Source organism: Dromiciops gliroides, chromosome 4, assembly GCF_019393635.1.
Source record: "Dromiciops gliroides isolate mDroGli1 chromosome 4, mDroGli1.pri, whole genome shotgun sequence".
NCBI classification, from domain to species: Eukaryota; Metazoa; Chordata; class Mammalia; order Microbiotheria; family Microbiotheriidae; genus Dromiciops; species Dromiciops gliroides.
Window position 1 is genome coordinate 241993611 of NC_057864.1, and position 23935 is coordinate 242017545.

Genomic DNA, 23935 nt, shown 5'->3' on the forward strand with positions numbered 1-23935 from the left:
TTTTGTTCTTTTTCCATACTCTCCCTTGGTGACCTCCATCTATTCTCATTTATCATCTCTAAATAGAAGATTCTCAAATCCAGCTCCAAGTTGGACAATTCTGTACCATCCACTCCCTGCTGGATATCTTTGCTTAGATGCCCTACCTATATTTCACACTGAACTATTCAACATGTCCAAAACTGAACTGATATCTTCCCAGTTATCCAGGGTGGTAACTATGGAGTCATCCTTGACTATTACCTCTATCTCATTGCCCAGCCTGCCCTCCCTCAATGCCACCCACATCACCACCTCAGCCATCATCTAGGGAGCAGTTATAACCAGTTATGTTGTCCCTTCCATTAGAATGTGGGCTTTTTAAGAAGTCTTGGAGGGAGTAGCTAGGTGGCACAGTGGATAAAGCACTCAGGAGGACCTGAGTTCAAATGTTGCCTCAGACACTTGACACTTAGTAGCTGTGTGACCCTGGGCAAGTCACTTAACCCACATTTCCCTGACCCCACCCCCCACAAGGAGGAAAACCAAATTACAAAAAAAAAAATCAGAATTCCTATTTTTAAAAAAGTAGTCTTGCTTTTCTGTTTGAATCTCAGGAGCTCAGTACAGTGTTTTGCAACAAAGTAGGCACTCAATTAATGCTTTAACATTTAGTCTGTGGGGGCAGCTAGGTGGTGCAGTAGATAGTGCACTCACTGGTCCTGGATTCAGGAGAACCTGAGTTCAAATCTGGCCTTGGACACTTGACACTTACTAGCTGTGTGACCCTGGGCAAGTCACTTAACCCTCATTGCGGTTTGGCATTTAAATCTCTTCACAGACTATTATTTCCAGTCTTCTTACATATTAGTCTCCTCCACAAACTTTAAGGTTTAGCTATATTTTTAGGCCTACTTGCTTTTCCTCACACACAATCTTTCATCTCCAATCTCTAGCAGTCAGTCAACATACATTTATTAAGCATTTAATATGTGCCAGGGTTCCAAAGGTTTGTCATGCCGGGGTGGGAGTGGGGATAAGCTCCCATTCTCTATAAAATGCTCCAATAGCATGCGTCTCAAATAGCCTCTGACAACCTAAGCCCAACTCCTGGCCTTCTCATGGCGGAACTGTTTCCACTAACATGAGCAGGGGCAAAGGCGAGTCACTGGCACCTTAAAACCAGTCGCTTCGGGCAGGTGGGGCTCCTTAGCCTTGGCAGGCAACCTACCTAGGGGGAAGGAAACCCTTAATTTAAACCTCAGCTGCCTTGTGGCTATACTCATATATGGGAAAGGCTTCGGGAGTTAACCCTGAAGAAAAATCAGGAGTCGGAGTCCCTTAGGCAGCTGGATGTTGGACATCATTTCCCTCTGGCAACTCCTGCGGCAGCACTGATGCCAAACTGTATTGGCTCTGCCTCTCCTTTGGATCCACCAATGTCTCGGAGAAGGAAAAGCTGCTGCATGGGCAACAGCTTGTTTTCCAATTGATCTGCCCAGGTCATCGCCCTGGAGACTACACTCCAGGTACTCCTCATGGGGTAGATACAACAGGGGATTCGGCAGTTACTGGTTATAAGTCACTCAGGAGCTGCAGCTCCCGTATCAGACTGCACAGCCACACTGTGGCCTGTGGCTCTTCAAGGTGCTGATCCATGGTCGTCCCAGACTGATGGAGGTCTACAATATGTGCTAGGCACTGTGCTAAGCAATGGAGATACAAATATATAGAGAGGGGAAAAAAAAGATAGTCCCTATAGTATCTGCCCTCAAGTTTATATTCTAATGGGGGAAGAGAACACAAATGAGAAGCCAAAAAATGGAGGAAGGTGAAAAGGAGTTACCTATGTCCAAAGTCATCAGGGACAGTTGGTCTCTGCCTTAGAATCCCCAGGCTTCCTTAAAGACTCATTTCAAATGCCATCTTCTTCAAAAGGCCTTTTCTGATTCCCCCAAAGCTTGCCAAGGATTACAGCATTCCACTCTGAGGCTTCATTCTTATTTCTTGTGTTCTAATTAGTTTATGTTGTCTTCTATAAGTTAGTTCCTTGAGGGCAGGGACTGTCTCTGCCTTTTCTTTGTATCACCAGTTTAACACTACTTAGAGAACATAGTAAATGTTTATTTAATACCTGTAGATTGTTCCTTTATTCTTCTCTCCACATCTATTCTTCTGCTTCCTGATTCAAAGACCTCATCTTCCATGAAGTCATCCCCTCCCAAATAAGTAATGCCTCTATTCTTTCTATTGTTGTTCAGTCATTTCAGTCATCTGATTCTTCATGACTCCATTTGGGATTTTGACAGACACTGGAGTGGGTTACCATTTTCTTCTCCAGCTCATTCTACAGATAAGGAAATTGAGGTAAAAGGGGTTAAGTGACTCACCCAGGGTCACACAGTTAGTAAATGTGTGGGGCTACACTGAAACTCAGGAAGTCTTCCTCACTTCAGGCCCAGCACTCTTCACTGTCACCTAGCTGCCCTTTATTCTCTCTAGGCTCACCTAGAAGTTTGTTTTCACTGTTGATGTCATTATCACATACTAGTTTGAATTATAGTTGTAAAACCACTGGTCATGGGTTCCCCTTGTGGAGAGTGCTTTTGCTCCCTTTCCTCCTTATGGGCCTTGTGTTTAACCTCAGGAAATATATATATATATATATATATGTCACCTATATCTTGTTGCAGCAATTAATTCATGTCTTAGACTTAAGTCTCTCAGGTCCAGGTGGTCTACACCTCTTCTGCTTTATGGAATTTACTGTAACTAATAGTAGTTGGGAATACATAGTGACAATAGGTCAGAGCTCAAAGTTAGCAAAGTTAGGCTGAAGTTATTAGGCTATCTGTCCTAATTTTGGTATAACTCGATTTTCTCATCACAAGATGTTTCTTGTGTGGCATATTTAGACTTTTATCCTATGGCCTGAAAGTCCTTTAATTTTCTCAAATTAAGGACTTGTAAACGCCCAATTTACATATTATTTGACTTCTAGTCTAAACCTTGCATAATTAATAGGGGGTGGGGGTGGGGGTGGAGGAACAACCCCACCCTCACACACTCAATAAAGACTTGCCCGTTAACTGATTGAGGTTACAGTAACTGAGATCACTTCTATTACTGTACTTTGCACTTCGGAAGAGCAAGGAAAAAACGAGGAAAAAACAAACTGCCCTCTTCCCAAAGTTTACGTCGCACTAGAGAGAAACAACGAATACAAAGTAAACAACAAGTAAATACAAAGTCTATAAAAGGGTGTGTGGAGGGGGAGGGGAGGGGAGGATTGAGGAAGGCCTTAAGGTGAAATAGGAATTTTAAAATTAAAAGAGGTGAAGGGGAAGGCAATTCCACATTTGGGAGTGTGGGGGGAAGGGGCCAGAAACACTTCCTGTCGGGGGAAAAAAGGCAAGAGGCTGGAGACTGGATGTTATATAGTAGAATCAGCAGATTCCAGAGTCTGTGATTAGGAGTAATGTGAAATCAGTCTAGATTCTAGCTCTGGCTGGAGTCTGGATGGGAAGAGCTTTAAGTGCCAGTTTGTAGTTTATCCCGGAGGTAACAGGAAAAGTTTCTTGAGGTCAGACCAAAGCTTCAGGACTATCAGTTTGGTACCTGTGTGAAGGACGAGTCAGAGCCGGAGGAAACTTCTAAGTATCGTCTTGATTTGAGGTAGGAGAGACCAAATAAGACTACTTCAGTAACGCAGGCAGGGGCTTGAACTGCGGTGTTAAAGATAAGAGTGGAAAGGGACAAGCCCTCGAAAGTTTCCCAAGCAATGGGTGTTTTCTACACTCCGAAAGAGGCCCTCCACCTCCGACCCCTCAAGTGCAAGTGCGGCGTCTACGCTTCCCACGCCCAATCTGGCCTGCCCCTCCCCCACGCGCTCCGAGGTCCCCAAGGGCCCACACTTCCGTTGAAACCGGGTCAGGGGTAGTGGTGGCAGCAAAGTCACACCCTAGGGTGAAGTCCGGGAAAAACCGGTTAATCCGCCCGCCCCTTAGCACTCAAAACCCACGGAGACTGGGAGGGAGATGTCGCAACGCTCAGGAGGCCTGAGCCCCGCAGCTCAGCTCGCAACGCTCCCTTCGCTCGAGCGCCTGCGCATCGCCCCCGCGGCCTTCTCCCCCACCCCCAGACTCCCCTCCCCCCTCCCTCCCCTCCTCCCACAAGTTCGGACCGCACCCTCGCGCCTGCGCTTTGCCCGCACTGGGGCTGCGGTAGCCATGCTGAACCTGGACTGGGAAGCGAGATGGGGGGAGTGCGACAGCCGCTGGAAAGAAAGCCAGGTTGGGAGAGGAGACAGTAGCAGGACCGTGGGGTTGGGTCCGGGGTACGGCGAGCCCCAGACCTCCACGCGCACCCCTAGAAAACCTACGGAAAACTTGCCCGGATGACTAGTGGGGGGGCTGACGACACGTGACCTGCCTTGACCAATCCCGGTACTGCTGACGTGGCCGCGCGGCCACGAAACTCTCCCCCCAGGAAGGGAGGGGCCGGGGGTGCCGCCCCCCCCATCGCTGCAGTTTCCGGGGGGGGGTGACACCCCGGATTACACCCTCCCCCCCACACCGAGCCGAGGGGAGCAGCAGAGCCCCCGCGGGAGGGTTGCCGGAGCCAGGTGAGAGGGGCCTTCCTTGGGAGGGGGAATGTCAATCATCCAGGTTTTCAGCCAATAGGTAGGGTGGTGGAGTGGGGTCCTGGGGTTTGGCGAGGGGGTCTTGTGGGGGGGCGGAATATTGTCAATCAAGCATTTTGCAACCAATGGGAGCCTAGGAAAAGGTGGGGTCAATGCTGGGGTAAGGGGGCCCCTGCAGTGGGGGAGGGGAAGCGTCTAACCACTCGCTTTCCTGCCAATGAGAACTGGGGGTTAGGGGTGTGAGTGACGCCCCCCCCATCGTCCCCTAGGGGTGCAGGAACCAAGAGCCAGGTGAGAATGGGCACATTTGAGGGGAGGGGGGGGATTTAATGGGCTTGGGGGAGTGAGGATGGTGTCTGTTGTCCATCCCTACTGAGGGTGTGATGTTTTGAAAATGCCCTTTGGCTTGGAATTATCTGGGGGAACCAGCCTTCGAGGTGCAGTTGTGTTCAGATCCAGGTTCCCCCCCTTTCCTTGGAGGGAGGGTTACAGTGCACCCATTGTGCCAATGATGTTGGGAAGCTTGCAGTTATCACATGGCTGTTGCAGGAGGTTATGCTTCGTGTCACTTATCGAAATTCGGCTGTGCATTCACGTGTGTGCGGCCTGAGGGGCGCTGTGCCCCCCCCCCCGCGGCGCAAAATGCTAGTTTATTTTACGAGAGAAAAAAAATAAGCCAAGGACTTGATGTCTGTGAAAGGGCAGACAAGGGGCTTCAAGGTCAAGGCTGGGGAAGAGGCGGGGATACGTGAGCTGGGGCCTGGGGTGGGGCTGGCACCAGATCGAATGCCAGTCTTCATTTTACCCCTCTCTTTTGTCTGGTTTCCCCCTCCCCTAGTGCCTCAAATCCCCCAGTCAGGCCTTTCCCGAAATGCGCTGCTGCGTAAGGGCGAATTTTCATTTCTAAAAGTACATGGCAGCTGCTTCAGCCGAGCCTGTGACTCAGAAGGCCGGGAGGGGCTGGGGAAGAGGGGAGGGATCGGGTGGGAGTGATTTTCCGGAATCCAAGGGGAAGGGGGCAGGGTGTTCTTTGTCCTCTTCGCTCTTGCCAGAGCCTCGTGCTTCTCCCCCACCTCCCGGGCGGGCCCCTCCGTAGGCCTCTGACTGCTTGGTGCGGGGCCCAGGGAGAGGGAGGCACCGCAGCAGGATGGGGGAAGGGTGCCAGGGCCAGGAGGGGGAAGGGAGGAAGCCGGGCAAAGTTGCTGTGTCACGGCTGTGGAGGGGGGGAACGACACCCCCCCCTCCGAGGGGACTACCTAGGCCTCCCTGGGTGAAGGAATGAGGCGCACGCCTTCCAGCTTCCCCTCCCCATCCGCCCCACCGGTCCAGGGTTGACCCTTTTGCGGTCGATGAGGATGTGAGAAAAGAGGGCGCAGACCAGCAGCCATCTTAAGAGCAAAAAAGGGCCCATCCCTTCCCTCCCCCCAGCTCAGCCCAGGCCTACCAGGCCCCCTCCGTCATCCCTTAACCCCCCTAAATTGCAATTTCCGGCAGAGTAGAGGGGACAAGGACTTGAGGTTTCAAAGCTGAGAACCCCAGGCTCATATACACCCCCGACGAAGTCTGAAAAAAGAGCAGCCCCCTGCTCATCAGAGGGGAAGGGGGTCCATAAGGACAGAGCCGTGGGCCTCGTGGGAGGTGCTGCCTTTTCTCCGTGGAGTTAGACCCTGCTAAAACCGTGGGGGTTGGCGGGGGAGGAAGCTTGGGAATGGCTGACGGGGATTTTGTGGTTTTGTGTGGCTCGCTTTGGGCCTCTGGCTTGTTTCGGCCGTGCCACTCGGAGCGGGGGCTGGGCGCCGGGTCTGCACGATTTAAGACCTCTCCCAGCCAGGGCCAGTGGAGTGTGGAGTTTAGTTGAATTCTATAGTGACCTTGTTGTTCCAAGCTCGTTTCACCGCACTGGGGAGGAGCGAAGAGAGGACTGTGAAGCCTTTGTCTGAAGGGAGAGAAGGGCAGGCTGGAGTGTGAGGCAGGGTTTTCATTTCTTTGGGGGATTTTGTGCCCTTAACGGATGGTTTTTAAGTTAAGATTTTTGTAACAGGCGAAGGAAAAGCGTAATTTTAAGTAACTGAGGAATAGTTATCTGGAAGCTGCCAGTGCCGGGGAGGACATGGGCCTCCCTCGCTGCCGCGTTCTGGTAGCCTTCTCTAAGATGGCGTCTCCTTCCTCCTTTATTGCAGGGACCCAACTGCAGCTGTAGCGTCTTGGAGAACAACAACCAGCAGCCGATTCCAACTGCCACGCCCCCGCCCGGGCGCAAGACCAACGACGCCCACGTGGCCCCCATCCCCGTTCTCCCCTCCCCCCTTTTGCCCATCGCCCGTTCAGTCAGCCAATAAGAGAGCAACGAATGGCACTACCCGCCCCGCCTTCACCAATCGCCTGGCTTGCCAGACAGATTTGGAGGAGAGGAAGACGACGGCCGGAAGGGAAGGAGCGGTGGGTGTGGGAGACCCCGCTGCTCTGGTATACCCTCCCTTCCCCCGACCTTCCTCCCGCTCTTGGGTCTCCGGACCACCGTCCAGCCTATTGGCGCCTGCAGTGGGCGGGCTGTGGCTCCCCTATGGGCCAATGTAGCGAAGCTCTGCCTGGTGACTGAAACAGAGGAGGCAGGCCAGTGATGTCATTACTGTAACCTACCAATGGGGAAGTCGCCCGCGGAGGGGCGGGCTTCTAGGCCTCCCTTCCCCCCGTGCGTGTGCGCGCTGGCCAGAAGGGAAGTCGCGAGCACGGTGGTGAGCGGGAGCTGCGGAGCTCCGCCCTCTCCCCCACCCCCCACCCCCGACTATATATAAAGGGCCAGTGCTGAGCTCGGCGGCGCCATTTCGCGCTGGAGCAGAGCGGCCTGTAGACTGGGGGAGGAGGATCGGGCCCACAGCTACAGGGGCGGCAGATCTCTGGAGTTCGCCATTACAATCCACATCCATCCGTTCGGAGATCTCCCTTGGCCTGGCCTGGGACCAACCTTGGCGAGTACTGCAGACCCCATAGAGACCTTCTGAGCTACCCTTTCTTGGGCCCCGCCCAATACGCCGGGCCTGTCTGCGGCGCCATCCCGCCCCCTCCTCCGCCCTTAAGAGGAGATCAAAGATGGAGTCGTCGGCGCTCTAATCTGCTCTCGGTGTCTATCCGCTGCCATCCGACTCCAGAAGCGGCTTCTAGTCCCTTCGGTCATCCCCAGCCGAAAGTAAGAAACTGGGACAAGCTGCATCAGGTCGTATTTAATTGACAGTGGTAGAAATCTGGGCTCTGTTGCTGGGTCCAAAGAAGCTCCCGCTCCGACCCCTAGCTCGTTCGCCCCGACTGTAGGCCGCCGCCATTTTCTAACCGGCCGCCGCCTGAGCAGCGCGCCGTGGCGCTGAGGCCTCCCCCAGGTGCTGCGGTGAGGGCCGTGCATTGGTGCCCGACAGGCCGGGGGCGGGGGACGCTCCCCGGGGGGGCCGAGAAGAGCCGGCCCCCCCTCCTGGGTTATGCAGGGCACGGCCGGACTGGGGCAGAGGGGACCCGAGGCCACCCGGACTTGCTGCGGCTAAGGACGGTGCAGAGCCCCGGACAGCCAGGATGCTGCAGAACGTGACCCCCCACAGCAAGTACGTCCTCCGAGGGTGTTGAACCGTTGTATCTGGAGCCTTGCATTTAGGTTTTGGCGGGGGTGTGGGGAGGAGGGAATCGGTTAGTTTGTAGCCAGCTGGCTTCACGCTGTGTTTTGTAGCAGCGGAGTGACCCAGTTTGTGGCTCAGGAGCATGGGGTGAGAAGATTTGGGCTTTTTTTTTCTTTTCTTTTTTTCTTCCCCGGGTTGCATGCTGTCTTGTCTAAGAATGCTGGTTGTGGGGGTGTGGTGGGGATGAGTTGCTTCAGTGGCACATTGACAGGTGGGAGTTGGGAGTCAGCTGGATCTTAGTGGTTCCTGTGTATTGGCCGAGATCCTAACTGGTTCAGTGTAAGGCTCTAGCATCTTGGATTGTGTAGGGTTGCCATGGTGATGGTGCCGTGGGAACCGATAGTGGGACTTGTTGGTATGTTGGGGTGGGGAGCAATACAATATTTTTTTTGAAGTGAAAGTTTATTGTGATTTCCTTGTACACATCCTTTCCTTCTCAATAAAGGTTCAAAATATAGGGTGTTCATTCTTCTTGATTTACTTTGGTGGGTCTGAAATGTAGGTGGGTTAAGTAATTCCCAGGGAGAACGGTGGAATAAAGGGCTGCACCACTGTGCTCCAGCTGTGTGGGTTGTAAACAATTAAACATAAGTCAACAATCAGGTACCTACTAAGTCCCATCCACTGTGCTAAGTTCTGTAGATAAAAAGTCTGAGTTCACTGTCTAATGGGGAAGATAGCATGCAAACAACTGTACGATTTGCTTTACATCTATAATAGGGAAAAGATACTAGTCGGGGAGCCATTTTCACCCATTCTCCATTCCTAGATTAAATTAGGGTCTACCAACGTCAGTTTAACTCTTGACCAACTTTGTTCCCAAAAGAGATGTTATGTCATGCCCTTTCGGGTTAGTGTCTTTTGGAAGTAGTAATTGTAGATTTTATTTTGGTCTTACTTGATTTGGCCATTTCTTAGATCTTTTGTTGGGGGAATTGAAGTTTGTGTTGCTTGGCTGTATGTAGCTAGGCTCTTAAGGTAACAAACCTAATGAAACCATTTATTTCTGAGCTAGTTTTGCTTAGTGTTTGGTCTTTCCCTTCCCCACCACTACCATCAATCACCTGTGGAAAGGTGGGCTTTCTACCTCAAGGTGTACCAGAGACTCTTCCCCAGCAAGAGTGACAGAACAGTACACATTTTTTTTCAGGACCCAGCCTTTTAATCTCATGAGGCTTTGTTCTCAAGGGCTCTGGGCCTGAATCCTAGTAGTTCATACCCTCATGTAATCAAATTAAATGAGAATATTTGTACAGTGCCTGGTACATAGTAAGCACTATATAAATGCTTTCCCCAGAACCATAGCAGCCATATCTCCAAATGAGAATAGGCCATTGGTCTGTTTGTCAGTTCAGGGTCCTAACACTGGGACCCTGGTGCTTTCTAACCCAGAATTGAAAGGCATGTACCATTCCCTTCACTCATCTCAACCTTTTTTCCCCTCAGGCTCCCTGGGGAGGGGAATGCAGGTCTACTGGGCCTGGGCCCTGAGGCAGCAGCCCCAGGGAAGCGGATTCGGAAGCCTTCTCTGTTGTATGAGGGATTTGAGAGCCCAACCATGGCTTCGGTGCCTGCTCTGCATCTTCCCCCTGCCAATCCACCACCCCCTGAAGTATCTAATCCTAAGAAGCCAGGTCGGGTCACTAACCAGTTGCAGTACTTACACAAGGTGGTGATGAAAGCCCTGTGGAAGCATCAGTTTGCCTGGCCATTCCGGCAGCCAGTAGATGCTGTCAAACTGGGCCTGCCGGTGAGTAGAGGGTACTATGGATGAGGGGAAAATGGGATGAGGCAGAGGGGGTATTATGTATGAATGGGGGGAGTACTAGAGCAGGTACTGCGGCCCCCAAGGGTATCCTATCAATTCCCCATGGTAGGTAGACAGATTTTTCCCCAAATCTATTTCTAAGGATCAGTTCAGCTCCTTCTCTGCCTTAGAGTGCCTCTTTTCCTTTTATCCCCAGCATATCTCCTCACATGTCCCTCCCTAACTTATGACCTGGCTCCCTTTTGCAGATTCCTGCCTGGGGTTGGGAGAGGACCACGGTGGCTAATATCCTTAGCTTCTTCCTACCCCTCATGCTGCCCACGGAATAGCCAGCCCCAGAGGTAATGTCACAGACCTCCCAGAAAGGGATGGGAATAAAGGGTGGTCAGGGGAGAGACAGGAAGCTCCATGGAGGTAGAAACCTCAGTGTGAGGATTAGCATCATTTTTCAAATCCCAGTTTTTCTCCTTGTAGTTTGGGGGTGGGGGCCGCAGTTTGGGGAATAGGGCCCTTGAGCCCTTTAAAGCATAGGGTGTGAGTGTGAAGAGAGAAAGGTTGGGAGGTGAGGATTGATTTCATTCTGGGCTGTGGTCTGTCTTCCCCTAGGACTACCACAAGATCATCAAGCAACCCATGGACATGGGAACCATCAAGCGACGCCTGGAAAATAACTATTACTGGTTGGCCTCTGAGTGTATGCAGGATTTCAATACCATGTTCACCAACTGCTACATCTACAACAAGGTGGGCCCGCCTCCACTGATGTGCACACTACCCGTGGCCTCAGGTAGTGTCAGCTCCACTCCAGGCTGACTTTCAGAAAAAATTCTTTCGGCCAGTTGTGCCACACCAGGAGGGTTGGAGGAGTGTGGGTGAACCCTCACACTGTGAGCAGGAGTTTGCTCTCTTCCTGCCCCTCTTAAAATGCCCTTCATTCTTATTGCTCCTAAGTTCACTAAAATCCTGTTTTGACGTCCCCTATTAACCTTAACTCCCAAGATATGGGACCTGGACTCTGGCACATAATAGCAGTAAGAGTTAAAGTCATTTAACCTATAGGGCCCCTTCTTACAATGAAGAAAGAAGCCTGAGGCCTCAGTTACTAAGACCCAGCTCTAAAATGGCATGTTTTTTTTCTCTTAACATGTAATGTTGGGGGCAGCTAGGTGGTGCAGTGGATAAAGCACCGATCCTGGATTCAGGAGAACCTGAGTTCAAATCCTGCCTTAGACACTTGAACCTTACTAGCTGTGTGACCCTGGGCAAGTCACTTAACCCTCATTGCCCAGCAAAAAAGCAAAAAAAAGTAATGTAATGTCAGTGAACTTCTCAGAATGGCCTTCTCAGATATAGTGGCTAACACTCAGCTTGCATCAATGCAGTCTTTTTACTTGTGAAGAAAATCATCTTCTTCAACTTGCCCCACAATTTATGATTGTTTTGATAATATTTATCCTGTCCTTTATAGGTTTTATCTGAATGGTGAAAAGGGAAGCATCCAAAGGCCTTAAATAGTTCCCAAGGCCTGGGAGCTGTTTCTATTCCCAACAATTAATTGTTGGTCTTTCCACACTAGCCCACAGATGACATTGTACTGATGGCACAGACGTTAGAAAAGATCTTCTTGCAGAAGGTGGCACTGATGCCATCTGAAGAGCAGGAACTGGTGGTGACCATTCCCAAGAACAGCCACAAGAAGGGGGCAAAACTAGCAGGTAACATGGGTTGGTAATTTGGGGTGGAAAGAGGTTTGGACTGGCAGAGCAGAGTGAGTGCCAGCCTCACTGAGAGGGCCAGGACAGGGGCTGAGAGAAGAACTTAAGAGCTCATCTATTGCCTTCTTTTGATCCACCAGCACTTCAGAGCAGCCTCACCAATGCCCACCAGGTGCCTGCTGTCTCTTCTTTGTCTCACACGCCTTTGTATTCCCCATCACCTGAGATTCCCACCACTGTGCTGAACATTCCCCATGGCTCAGTCATCTCTTCTCCCCTCCTCAAGTCTCTGCACTCCACTGGCACCCCTTTGCTGGCAGTCTCTGCAGCACCTACTGCTCAGCCACTCACCAAGGTGAGAGCCAACAGATTTCTTATTGGGAGTGGAATGGTGCACTGCAGGAATACCCAGCCTAAATCTGATTTCTCCTCTTTTTTTCTGCAGAAGAAGGGTGTGAAGCGGAAAGCAGACACCACCACGCCTACACCAACAGCTATCCTGGCTCCCGGCTCCCCGGCCAGTCCTCCCGGGGGTGGCCCAGAGCCCAAAGCAGCCCGGCTGCCCCCTACACGCCGGGAAAGTGGCCGTCCCATCAAACCCCCACGAAAGGACTTGCCAGACTCTCAGCAGCAGCACCAGAGCTCCAAGAAAGGGAAGCTGTCAGAGCAACTGAAACACTGCAATGGCATTTTGAAAGAGCTACTTTCCAAAAAACATGCTGCTTATGCCTGGCCTTTCTATAAGCCCGTGGATGCTTCAGCTCTTGGCCTGCATGACTACCATGACATTATTAAGCACCCCATGGACCTCAGCACTGTCAAGGTACCCCACTTTAGGGGATGATTTGGATTACTCAGCTTAGACACCTTTGGCTCTCAGTCTCAACAGTTAGGTATTTATGTCTCCATCCCCTGCTCAGTAACTTAGAAAAACACAGAGAGGGTAGGAATCAGGGGCTTTTGAGAGAATTAGCCTATGATCTGAAATGGTGGCGGTTTAATCCTTGTTTGAAAAAAGTAGTAAGAGGAATATAATAAGAGGGATAATTGGGCATCTTAGTCTCGGTTAAACTCAGATATGACAGTGGACCTAAAGATCTTGTAGAACGTCTGTCCTGAGGATGAAGCTGCTCTTGTATATCATCTTGGCTAGCGGGAAAAAATGTGATTTCTTCCTTTAGTTGAAGTCCCAGGTATCCTTTGACAGTCTCTCTCTTCCCACAGCGAAAGATGGAGAACAGAGATTACCGAGATGCCCAAGAGTTTGCAGCTGATGTGCGGCTTATGTTTTCCAACTGTTACAAGTATAATCCTCCTGATCACGATGTCGTTGCCATGGCACGAAAGCTACAGGTAAAGTCTGGAGTTTAGAGTTAGGTGAGGGTGAACGTGGGTAGGTAGCCCAGGATTCCCTTAATGACTTTCCTTTCCACAGTGACCATGGTTGATAGATAATGGGTGAGAGGAGCTGAAAGTGTTGCCTTTCCCCCTAACTGGGCTATGTTTATCTTTGTCTCCAGGATGTGTTTGAGTTCCGATATGCCAAGATGCCTGATGAACCATTGGAACCAGGACCCTTACCTGCCTCGACTGTCCTGCCCCCTGGCTTGGCTAAATCATCTTCTGAGTCCTCCAGTGAGGAGAGTAGTAGTGAAAGTTCCTCAGAGGAAGAAGAAGAGGAAGAAGAGGAGGAGGAGGAAGAAGAAACTGAGAGCTCTGACTCGGAGGAAGAAAGGGCCAACAGGTTGGCTGAACTACAGGAACAGGTATTGTATGTACATCCCTGTCAGTTTGTGTGCTTTCCCTTTATTATTTTCTTGTGAGACAAAGGGATGTATTTTCCTTTTCCTTCATTCCCACCCTAATAGGTCTAGTAATGATTTCACCCCTTGTGTCTTTTTTTTATTTTTTCTTCCCACCAGCTTCGGGCAGTGCATGAACAATTGGCTGCCCTGTCCCAGGGGCCAATTTCCAAGCCTAAACGGAAACGAGAGAAGAAAGAAAAGAAGAAAAAGCGGAAGGCAGAAAAGCATCGAGGGCGAGCAGGGGTAGATGAAGATGACAAGGGTCCCAGGCTGCCTCGACCGCCCCCACCCAAGAAATCGAAGAAGGCAGGTGGTGGTGGCAGCAGCGGTCCTGGGGCTGCAGGGCCTCCTGGCTTTGGTCTTCCTGGAAGTGGTGCCACCAGGTGAGGTCTGAGGTAGAAAATGAGTGATGAGTTAGGATTCAGTGAAGTGTTAGGGTATCTCTGTGCTTGTGGCTACATGTTCAGATGTCCCAACTACATTCCATCCCACTATTCTCCCAAGTAAGGAGCTTTTTTCTGAGGGGGCAGGGGCCACACATGGGCTGCTGATAGAAGGGTGAATGGTCAAGTGTGATTTTTTTTTTTTTTTTACTGGGTATCAATGCACTTTGTTCCCCCCCCCTCTCTAGACCCCCAAAGAAGGCAATGAAGACAGCTCCACCACCACCGACTGCTGCCTATGACTCAGAGGAAGAGGAGGAGAGCCGGCCCATGAGTTATGATGAGAAAAGACAGCTGAGCCTGGACATCAATAAGTTACCTGGAGAGAAGCTAGGCCGTGTGGTCCACATCATCCAGGCCCGTGAGCCCTCACTCCGTGACTCAAACCCTGAGGAGATTGAAATTGATTTTGAGACTCTGAAACCATCCACACTTCGAGAACTTGAGCGTTATGTTCTTTCCTGTTTGCGCAAGAAGCCCAGGAAACCCTATAGTGAGTGTGTGGCACAGATACTGTATTCCTTAGTCCTGTGGGCTGAGAAGGGCTACTGGTGAGGGCAGTTGTGGCATGTTGGGTTGGTTTCTTGTCTGCTGGAAAGTGAGTCAAGTAGTGTAGGAGTAGAGAGAGAGGTGTTGGTGGAGGGGCCTGAGATTTCACTTCTCATTCCATCTTTAGCCATCAAAAAGCCGGTGGGTAAGACGAAGGAGGAACTGGCTCTGGAGAAAAAGCGAGAGCTGGAGAAGCGGCTACAGGATGTGAGTGGTCAGCTCAATTCTACCAAGAAGCCCCCCAAGAAGGGTGAGTCAGGAGCCCAAGCAGAGGGAGAGGAGTTGTGGGTTGTGGCTGGCCTTCCCCTACCACAGATAATATTAACATTTCTGCTAGGGTCACCCTCACCTCCATGTTAACTTTTCTTAAAACAGCAAGTGAGAAAGTGGAGTCAGCGCAGCAAGTGGCAGTGTCACGCCTCAGTGCCTCAAGTTCCAGCTCAGACTCCAGCTCCTCCTCCTCCTCCTCCTCATCTTCTGATACCAGTGACTCCGACTCAGGCTAAGGGGCCAGGCAGCAATGGGGCAGGAGGCTCTGCAGGACCGGATTCCCCTAGCCCTCTCCAGAGGTTCCCTTTATTTGGATCCCCCCTCACTCCATTCCCCCCATGTGGGAGAGCTGGCTCTACAAGGGGGGAGGGATAGATACATGGACAGTTCCCCCTGTGGGACTCAAGGGACAGGAGGAGGGGATTCCCCTTGGGCAGGAAGCTCCCCACTTAAAAATAGACTGAAGTCGGGGGGAGGGGTCTTGGGTAGGTAGAAGGTTGGGCTAAAGCCTGAGGCCACAACTACCAGCTGCCCACTCCCCTCCAAGGGCCCTGTTTTCTGAAGTTGTTTGTTTTAATTTATTTTAAATGGCAGGGTTGGGGGAGGTGGGGCTGGGGGGTGGGGTCCCCCTAGACTGGGGAGGGAGATGGGGAGCTTATTTTTTCTTTTTTTTTTTTTTTTTTACACGTTGACTTTTTTTTTTTCTACCTATCCCTACATCCTACTCTGTTGGGGCCCTTGGGGTCATACCTTCTGTCTCCCCAAGAGGCATTTTGAGCTAAGTCCTCTCCCTTTTTCGTGTGTCTGTTGATTCTAACTTGTAAATAAAGAAAATACTATTCAAGTTGGAAAAGTGTCTGTCTGGATTTTGTGTCCCTTCTTCCCTACCCCCTACATTTGTGTAGTTATATACCCTTTTCTGATCCCAGTTTTTTGTCTATTGCTGACAAGCCTAGGTCAGATAATGTTCATAGGTGCTAGGGAAGGTTTAGGAGAGCTTCAGCGTTAAGGAACAAATAATGAGATCCCAAGATTTTGGAAGATTTTAATTTTTAACTACACGTCTTTTGGTTAATTTAAAAAGTGTCTGAAGAGTTATAAAAAACTTATTCTTGGTTTGAGAACAATGTGGACAATCTCAAGCTTTAAAAGTCACTTTATTATCGAGTAAAAGTGCTTAGGGTTGAGGGTTGGAGTAGTTAAGGGAGGGGAGTCTGCTAACATCTGTATTAGTTGTCAAGGTTAGGATTTTAACCTAGGTTGCTAAGTAGCAGTATAAAATTTGCCTTGATAAATACCAATAATTTAAAACCACACCCTTCTCATTTATGGCTTGTTGACAAATAACCTTTGGAACAGCATTAGGATTATAGATTAAGACTTATGATTGCCAGGCCCAGGTGGGCATGTGGGCAAGGGTTGTTGGTGAGAACCTATTATGTATGAAAAGAGATGACTCCTTTGGTAAACCAAGCAGGGAAGAACTGTTGGCAGTATTTGGTAAGGAAGGAGTGATCTCCATTTTCTTGGCCACTGTTCTGTCCCCTCGGCTCATCCCTGAAATCCATCTTTTGGGGTCCACTGTGTGTGGGTTTTGACTTCTAGAAAAATTGATACTCAACAGCCAGTGAAGTCCAGGTTGTAGACTACTCTTAGAGCCAGCTGGACCCTGAGGCTCAGAAGGGGAAAGGATAGTTCTAAAATAGCACCAGGTTCTGCCATGGTGGCTACCAAGATTTGTATTTTAAAAGGGGTCATCGATATATAAGCATATAGTGTCCGGTCAGAAATGAGCTCTCACAATTAATTGAAAACAAAACACCTGCCATTTAAAATACAGTGAGGCAATGTGGGCATTGCTTTTACTGGACTATTAATGTATTTGATTTTAGTTTTTTGTACTTTGGGGGAGAGGGAGGCAATGAAGGTAATGAGTTTGCAAATGCATATAAATTATTTTTCAAATGAGCCAGCAGGACAGACCCTGTACCCGTCTTCTAAGACATTTATTCATTCGAATAAGTTGCCTACTCTAATGGACTGTATAAGGTATATAAGGTAGTAGTAGGAACCTAAGAGGTTCCTAGTCTCAAATCCTGTAATCTGGTAGGGATGAGGAAAAAAAAAAAACCCAAAACCCCAATGTGCTCTAATCAGGTGCATTAAAGAGAAGTATTGGCTTCTCATCTAAGTCCCTTGTGTACTACCATGATGAAGGTGGGGATAAAGGAAAATAAAGGCTCAAGTTTTCTGCTCATTCCAAAGTCTTGTGACCAAGACGGAATCTTGCAAGTGAGTATGTTCAGGTGGCATACCTCTGTGGAGTTCTCAGAAAAGGCATCTTGTCAAGGGGAACACTTAATTAGGAACACAACTCTAAATCTCAGGGAATCAGTCCTTCCCTGAAAAAGGAATTTATCTTAGCAGGACTGACAGCTAAGTCTTGGGGAGACTAGACTTATATTGGGAGTGTGGATGTGACCTTTTTGTCCCAGCTGCCCAGTCCTAGTGACATTTTTTTTCTTTTTTTTTCTTTTTTTTTTTAGTGAGGCAATTGGGGTTAAGTGACTTGCCCAGGGTCACACAGCTAGTAAGTGTTAAGTGTCTGAGGCCGGATTTGAACTCAGGTACTCCTGAACCCAAGGCCAGTGCTCTATCCACTGCGCCACCTAGCTGCCCCTCCTAGTGACATTTTGCTGGCTAGTTGGAGGGAAGTTTTTCCAATGAAGGAACCCATAAGATATATGAAGCCCACAAAGGAGCAAGCACCTGATTTGTGGAGAGACAGAAGGCTTGATTTCTCCAGGTTCCCAAGCTGTGGGAACACTATGCATGTTATTTTAGTTCACAGCAATGTCAGTAAGGCACTGCAATATCAATATGGAAGTAGAAGCGACACAGTGTAGTGGTCAAGATGATTTGAACAAGTTCTAGCCTGAGCTTTGCCACTAATCCACAGTGGGCTTCAAGGTCTTCATCTTTAAAGTGAAGAGATTGGATTAGATAATCTCAAAAAGCACTTTCATCTGAACAGAAACATTCTATAATGATGAGAGCCAATTTGGGCATTGCCCCCCAGACATTTGGGGCAGTCAGAAGGTGCAGTAGCTAGAGCATCAACCCTGGAGGCAGGTATACCTGAATCCAAATACAGCCTTGGATACTTACTAGCTGTGTGACCCTGGGCAAGTCACTTAAAGTCCTGTTTGTCTCAGTTTTCTTATCCGTAAAATGGGCTGGAGAAAAAAATGTCAAACCACTCCAGTATCTTTGCCAAGAAAACCCCAAAATGGGGTCACAGAGAGTCAGACATGACTAATTGACTAAACAAACCACAATTCACAAACATTAAGATTCATCTTTAACAAACAACTGAAAGTTACTAGGTAAGTTGGCATTGACTGCAGAAATTGTGTGAGGGAAGGATTTGTTTTTATGCAGTAGAAAAAGCTACATAGCTTTCTTTTTGCTTGTTTTTTAAATTAAGTATTATTTTCTTTTCTTTCTTTTTTTTTTTTGTGAGGCAATTGGGGTTAAGTGACTTGCCCAGGGTCACACAGCTAATAAGTGTCAACTGTCTGAGGTCGGATTTGAACTCAGGTCCTCCTGACTCCAGGGCCAGTGCTCTATCCACTGAGCCATCTAGCTGCCCCTAAATTATGTATTATTTTCAATTAGCAGAAATCCAACTTTTTCTCTCTCCCAATTAAGAACAAAAGAAAAACAAAACCTGGGTTATAAACATGAACAGTCAAACAAAAAAAATTTCTGTGTTGGCCATGTCCAAACACACACACACACACACACACACACACACACACACACACACACACACATATAATCTCTGTACTCAGAGTGCTTTACCTCTATCAGGAAGTGGCTAGGCATATGTTTTATCAATACTCTGGAATAGTGATTGATCATTACACTGATTAGAATTCCTAATTCAGTTATCTGCCTTTATCATCATTGTTAATACTGTATAAATTTTTGTGGTACTATTCATTCTGCATCAGTTCACACAAATCTTTATAAGCTTCTCTGAAAGCCTCTTTATTTCTCACAGCACAATAAGTATTCCACCACACTTCTATTCCATAACTTGTTCATCCATTCCCCAATTTATGGGCACCCTCATTCTTTGCTGCCTCAAAAAGAGCTAAACACATTTTTGCTTAGAACTAATGCTTCCCTTAATCTGCCCTCCCTCTAATTTCCCCTTCTCTCCTTTCCCACCTATCTTCCTGATGAATGAGATATATTTTTATATACACCTGTGTATGTTTCCCTCTTTTGACCTATTCACATGAGTAGGGTTCAAATGTCAGCTATTCCCCCTCCCCTTCCTTATTTGTATAGGTGAATAGATGCAGTGGATAGAGCACTGGCCCTGGAGTCAGGAGGACCTGAGTTCAAATCACCTCAGACACTTACTAGCTGTGTGACCCTGGGCAAGTCACTTAACCCCACTTGCCTTAAACATCCTGGGCCATCTCCAGTCATCCTGATGTATAGCTTGCCCACTGGACCCAGATGGCTCTGGAGGAGAGAGTGAGGTTGGTGACCTTGCACAGTCCTCCCTCACTTAAATCCAATTCAGTGCAAGTCATGACATTACCTCCTCAATGTCAAGTCCTCTTTGATAATTAAGGACAAACAGATGTCTTTTTACATACCCTACAAATATGAGATACTTTTCCCTAATCTTCCTTTCTCTTCTCCCTGTAGTATATTCCTCTTCCTCTCTTCTTCCATTCTGCTTTTAAGATCATCAAGACATAACAGAAACACTCCCAGCCCTTCTATCTAGACTCCCTCCTCTATGACCCCTAGTCAGGTCATAAGTGGGGGGCACAGTATCATTTCCCCTTATTAGAAGGAAGGTCGTTTATCCTTGTTTTCTACTTTATCTTTGTTCATCTGTATTTACATTTGTATGTTTCCCTTAACTCCTGTTCTTGAATTTCAGACTTTCTACCCCAGCTCTAGTCTTTTTAACAAGAATACTTGGGGGCAGCTAGGTGGCGCAGTGGATAGAGCACTGGCCCTGGATTCAGGAGGACCTGAGTTCAAATCCAGCCTCAGACATTTGACACTTACTAGCTGTGTGACCCTGGGCAAATCACTTAACCCCAATTGCCTCACCAAAAAAATAAATAAATAAAGAATACTGGGGGGGGGGTGTTTAAAAAAAAAAAGAATACTTGGAAGTCCTCTACTTTGTTAAAGATCCATTTTTTTTTTCTTAGTAGGATTCCGTTGGTCTGAACTCCAGCAAGTTCTTCCCCTAGGTTTGAATCTGAGCAACAGTAGACTGCTGCTGAATTCAGCCACCACAAGCCAACCAGAAAACAATTCTGCTGGTTTCCTCTTGCTCTGGAATTCCTCTATGGTTATTCCTCTTTGGGCTTCAGGAAACTAGAACCTGCAACTGAGACCCTGCTCTGCTCCAAGAATCTAAGCCACACTGCTGCTGCTTGCTTCTGAACCTGCTGTTCTCTGAACACTGCCCTGGAAACAGCCACTACTGAGTGCAAGTCCCCTTCTCAGTTTGCCCCAGGTAGCGAAAGCGCCCACAGACTTGGGTACCCCTCCCTCTGAGGTGTGTCAGTATATATCTGGGGGTACTCCATAGAGATCTGGGAACTTTGCCTGCTCTGGAACCCAGTCCTCTCCTTGGGAACCTGTACACTTTTTCCTGTAGAACTCTCTGTTTCTCTGTGCTGATGAACTGAAGAAAGGACCCATGGTGACTTTTGGGGGGGATTTCCCCATCACTATTCAGTCTGGTATGTTTTCTAGATCTGTTTGGAGGAGGCTTTTTGGGGGGCAGGGAGGAAGGGAAGTTTGCTCTGATGATTCCTGCCACTCTATCATCCTGGTTCGACTTCCACCATTCCTTCATTCAGTTCTCAACTTATCTTTCAATACATCTGGGAGGACTTCTTGGAAGGAGTGAGCTTTTGGTTGCTGTTTGAATAATGAGAAAAACACAGACTGAGAAATAGCCAGGAAGGTAGTTGGGAGGGTATAGATACGACCATGTTGTTTTGAAGATAATGTACAAGAAGGGTAAAAAGGGAAGAATAGACTCTGTTTTTGTTTTTGTTTTTTGCGGGGCAAGGAGGGTTAAGTGACTTGCCCAGGGTCACACAGCTAATGCTAAGTGTCTGAGGATGGATTTGAATTCAGATCCTCCTGAGTCCAGGGCCAGTGCTCTATCCACTGCACCACCTAGCTGCCCCTGAAGAATAGACCCTGAAAAGAAATTGTAGAAGCAACACGGGAGACAGTGTGGTGCAGTGGAAGGAGAACTAGTTTTGGAGTCAAAGGACTGAGGTTCTAATCATGGATCCTAAGCTACTACCTGTGTAACCTTCTTAAAATTGCTTAATAATAACAACTCCCATTGACATAGCAAAGGTTTGCAAAGTGCTTTACAAAGATCATCTCATCCTTTCAACAACCCTGGGAAGGAGGTGTTTTTAATTATCATCCCCATTTTACATATGAGGAAACTGAGGCAGGAAGGGCTTGCACAGGGTCTCATAATTAGGGTCTGAGTCAGGATTTGAACACATCTTCCTGAGTCTAGGTAGAGTACTCCATCCATTTTACCACCTACCTGCCTCAACTAACCACTCTTATTTTCAGTCTTCTTATCTGTGGTGGGGGACTAGATCAAGGCTTCTTAAACTCTGGGTCACAATCCCATATGGGGTGGTATAACTGAATATGGGGGTAGTGAAAAATTTGGCAATAGTAAAAGGTTATGTATACCTATTTCCTATTTTATATACCTCTATACCCAGAGTCGCATAAAAATTATTTAGGGTGAAAAAAGGGGTTGTGAGTGGAAAACGTTTAAGAAGCCCTGGACTGGATGACCCAAGGTCCCTTCTAGTTCTAAAGAGGATTGTATGAGTCACAGACCAAAAGGAAAGGAGCTCCAGGGCTATCCCTAGGGAGGAGAAAGTGAATGGCATTTCTACCAATATTTCATCCAGATGGAATCAGGTCACACTGAATAGGGGCAGCCTTGAAGAGCAAAAAGAAGTCACCAAAAAAAAAAAAAAGCTTGCAGTCCATGCTTGATCTTAGTTCAAGATAGCAGTAGCTAAAAAGCAACAAAATTATTATCTTATTTTATATTAGACTTGTTACAGCTAAATGAGTGAGGATCTCCCCAGATGAAAATGATTTTGCCTTCATGAGATCTCCTGATGCTTTGCATTTCTTATTCACTTAAATAGTGATTAATATTATTTTTATCTGTATCTGCTCTCCTGCCACCACCACCATCACCACCTATCAATAGATAGTAAGCTCCCCAAGGGCAAGGGTTGTGTCTAATTTATCTTCCCCTTAATAGCCTAGCATAGTATACTGTACATGGTGGGTGCTTGATACACATTTTTTAATGGAGGGAAGGATGACTGGATGGAGGGAAGGATGACTGAATATCATCAAGTTTGCTTACTTGGAAGTGTACACACTGTTTCAAAGATACTCTTATTGATTAGTTTGGGGGAGCCTTTTTTTTTTTTTTTTGCAGGCAGTGGGGGTTAAGTGACTTGCCCAGGGTCACACAGCTAGTAAGTGTGTCAAGTGTCTGAGGCCGGATTTGAACTCAGGTACTCCTGAATCCAGGGCCGGTGCTTTAACCACTGCGCCACCTAGCTGCCCCATGGGGGAGCCTTTTTTGAGAGCCAGTTTATGAACGACATACCCATGACAGTGTCTCATTTTTATAGTTTTTCATCCAAATGGTATAGTCCAGCTTGGCTACCCACTTTATTCATATGACCTAGCTCTTATGGGAATCTTATAAGATTCAGAGCTGGAAGAGACCTTTTTGTTGTTTGGTCATGTCAGACATCTTGGTTTGCCATTTCCTTCTCTAGTATGTCCCCATTTTACAGATGAGGAACTGAGGCAAAAAGGGATTAAGTGACTTGCCGAGGGTCATACAACTACATACAAGTTTCTTAGGCTGGGTTTGAACTCAAATCTTCCTGACTCCACTGAGCCATTTAGCTTCCCCCAGGAAGAGACCTTAGAGATGGTCTGTTTCAACATATGAGGAAACTAAAGCTGAGAGAGTTAAACAACTTGCTAACTAAAATGACATTGGGCTGTTGGCAAAAATCAGATCTACTTTTAATGGGCTAAACTTTGCCATCACTGACGATATTCAAAAGAATGTGCTGCCAGCTTCGAAGGTCATTCCAAAGTAATTCCAAAAAATTTTATGAGCAATAGTGACATCACTGGAATAAGTGTATGACCACCGTGAAGAGTACAGAAATCAGCCAGCTATACTAAATTCTGGTATATGCGTGTGGTATTGTGGATAGAATGCTGAACACCTGGATATAGAGAAAGCCTGATTCAAACTCTCCCTCTAACACTCACTAGCTGTGAGTTCTAAATATGTGATCTGACATATTACATCTCATGTATCAATCAATCAACAAGCATTTATTAAGCACCTACTATGTGCCAAGCCCTGTGCTAGGGACAGTGGAATATATAAACGATAATGAACAGTCCTTAACCTTTAGGACTTTTCATTCTCCAGAAGGATGTAATGTATACACACATATAAGCTTATTCAAACTATGTAAGATGGACATGGTAATTGCAGAGACGAAAGCATTAGGAGATGGCAGAACCAAGGGGAATATGAATGGGAAAGGTTGTATATAGAAGGTGGAACTGGAGCTGAGTTTGAAGAAAAATTGGGATTCCCCCCCCCCCCCAACCAAAATGGGAAATGAGGAGAGAGCTCATTCCAGACATGGAAGATGAGCACTACAAGAAAGCCATGGGGGCGAGGAATCTTTTCCTTTGGTAGTTCCTTACAAGTAGTGCTCATCCCACCCCCAACCATTTGTCATTTCTTTCCCTAGTTTTGGAATTTTACTTTATTTTATTTAAATTTTAAAGAAATTATCCTTTTATTTAGTTTTCCAATTCTTCCTCTCTTCTGTTTTTGTTTTTTGCAGGGCAGTAGGAGTTGACTGACTTGCCCAGGGTCACACAGCTAGTAAGTGTCAAATGTCTGAGGCCAGATTTGAACTCAGGTCCTTCTGAATGCAG

General features: G+C 47.8%; 1 protein-coding gene across 2 annotated transcripts; it reads left to right on the forward strand.

Annotated features, from left to right (window-relative positions):
- Positions 1 to 4234: 4234 nt before the first annotated feature.
- Positions 4235 to 15681, forward strand: BRD2 (bromodomain containing 2). Of its 2 annotated transcripts, XM_044000514.1 has the most exons (13): positions 4235 to 4603; positions 6802 to 8211; positions 9730 to 10033; positions 10658 to 10795; positions 11628 to 11766; positions 11907 to 12121; positions 12212 to 12589; positions 12991 to 13119; positions 13287 to 13532; positions 13689 to 13954; positions 14203 to 14507; positions 14691 to 14813; positions 14939 to 15681. In XM_044000514.1, the coding sequence occupies exons 2-13, from the start codon at positions 8183 to 8185 to the stop codon at positions 15067 to 15069; spliced, it is 2403 nt and encodes an 800-aa protein (XP_043856449.1). In that variant the 5' UTR covers positions 4235 to 4603; positions 6802 to 8182; the 3' UTR covers positions 15070 to 15681. The 2 variants fall into 2 exon arrangements, with proteins under 2 accessions (XP_043856449.1, XP_043856450.1); XM_044000515.1 differs by lacking the exons at positions 4235 to 4603; positions 6802 to 8211 and adding an exon at positions 10300 to 10392 and having other exon boundaries at positions 9893 to 10033.
- The last annotated feature ends 8254 nt before the right edge of the window (positions 15682 to 23935 follow it).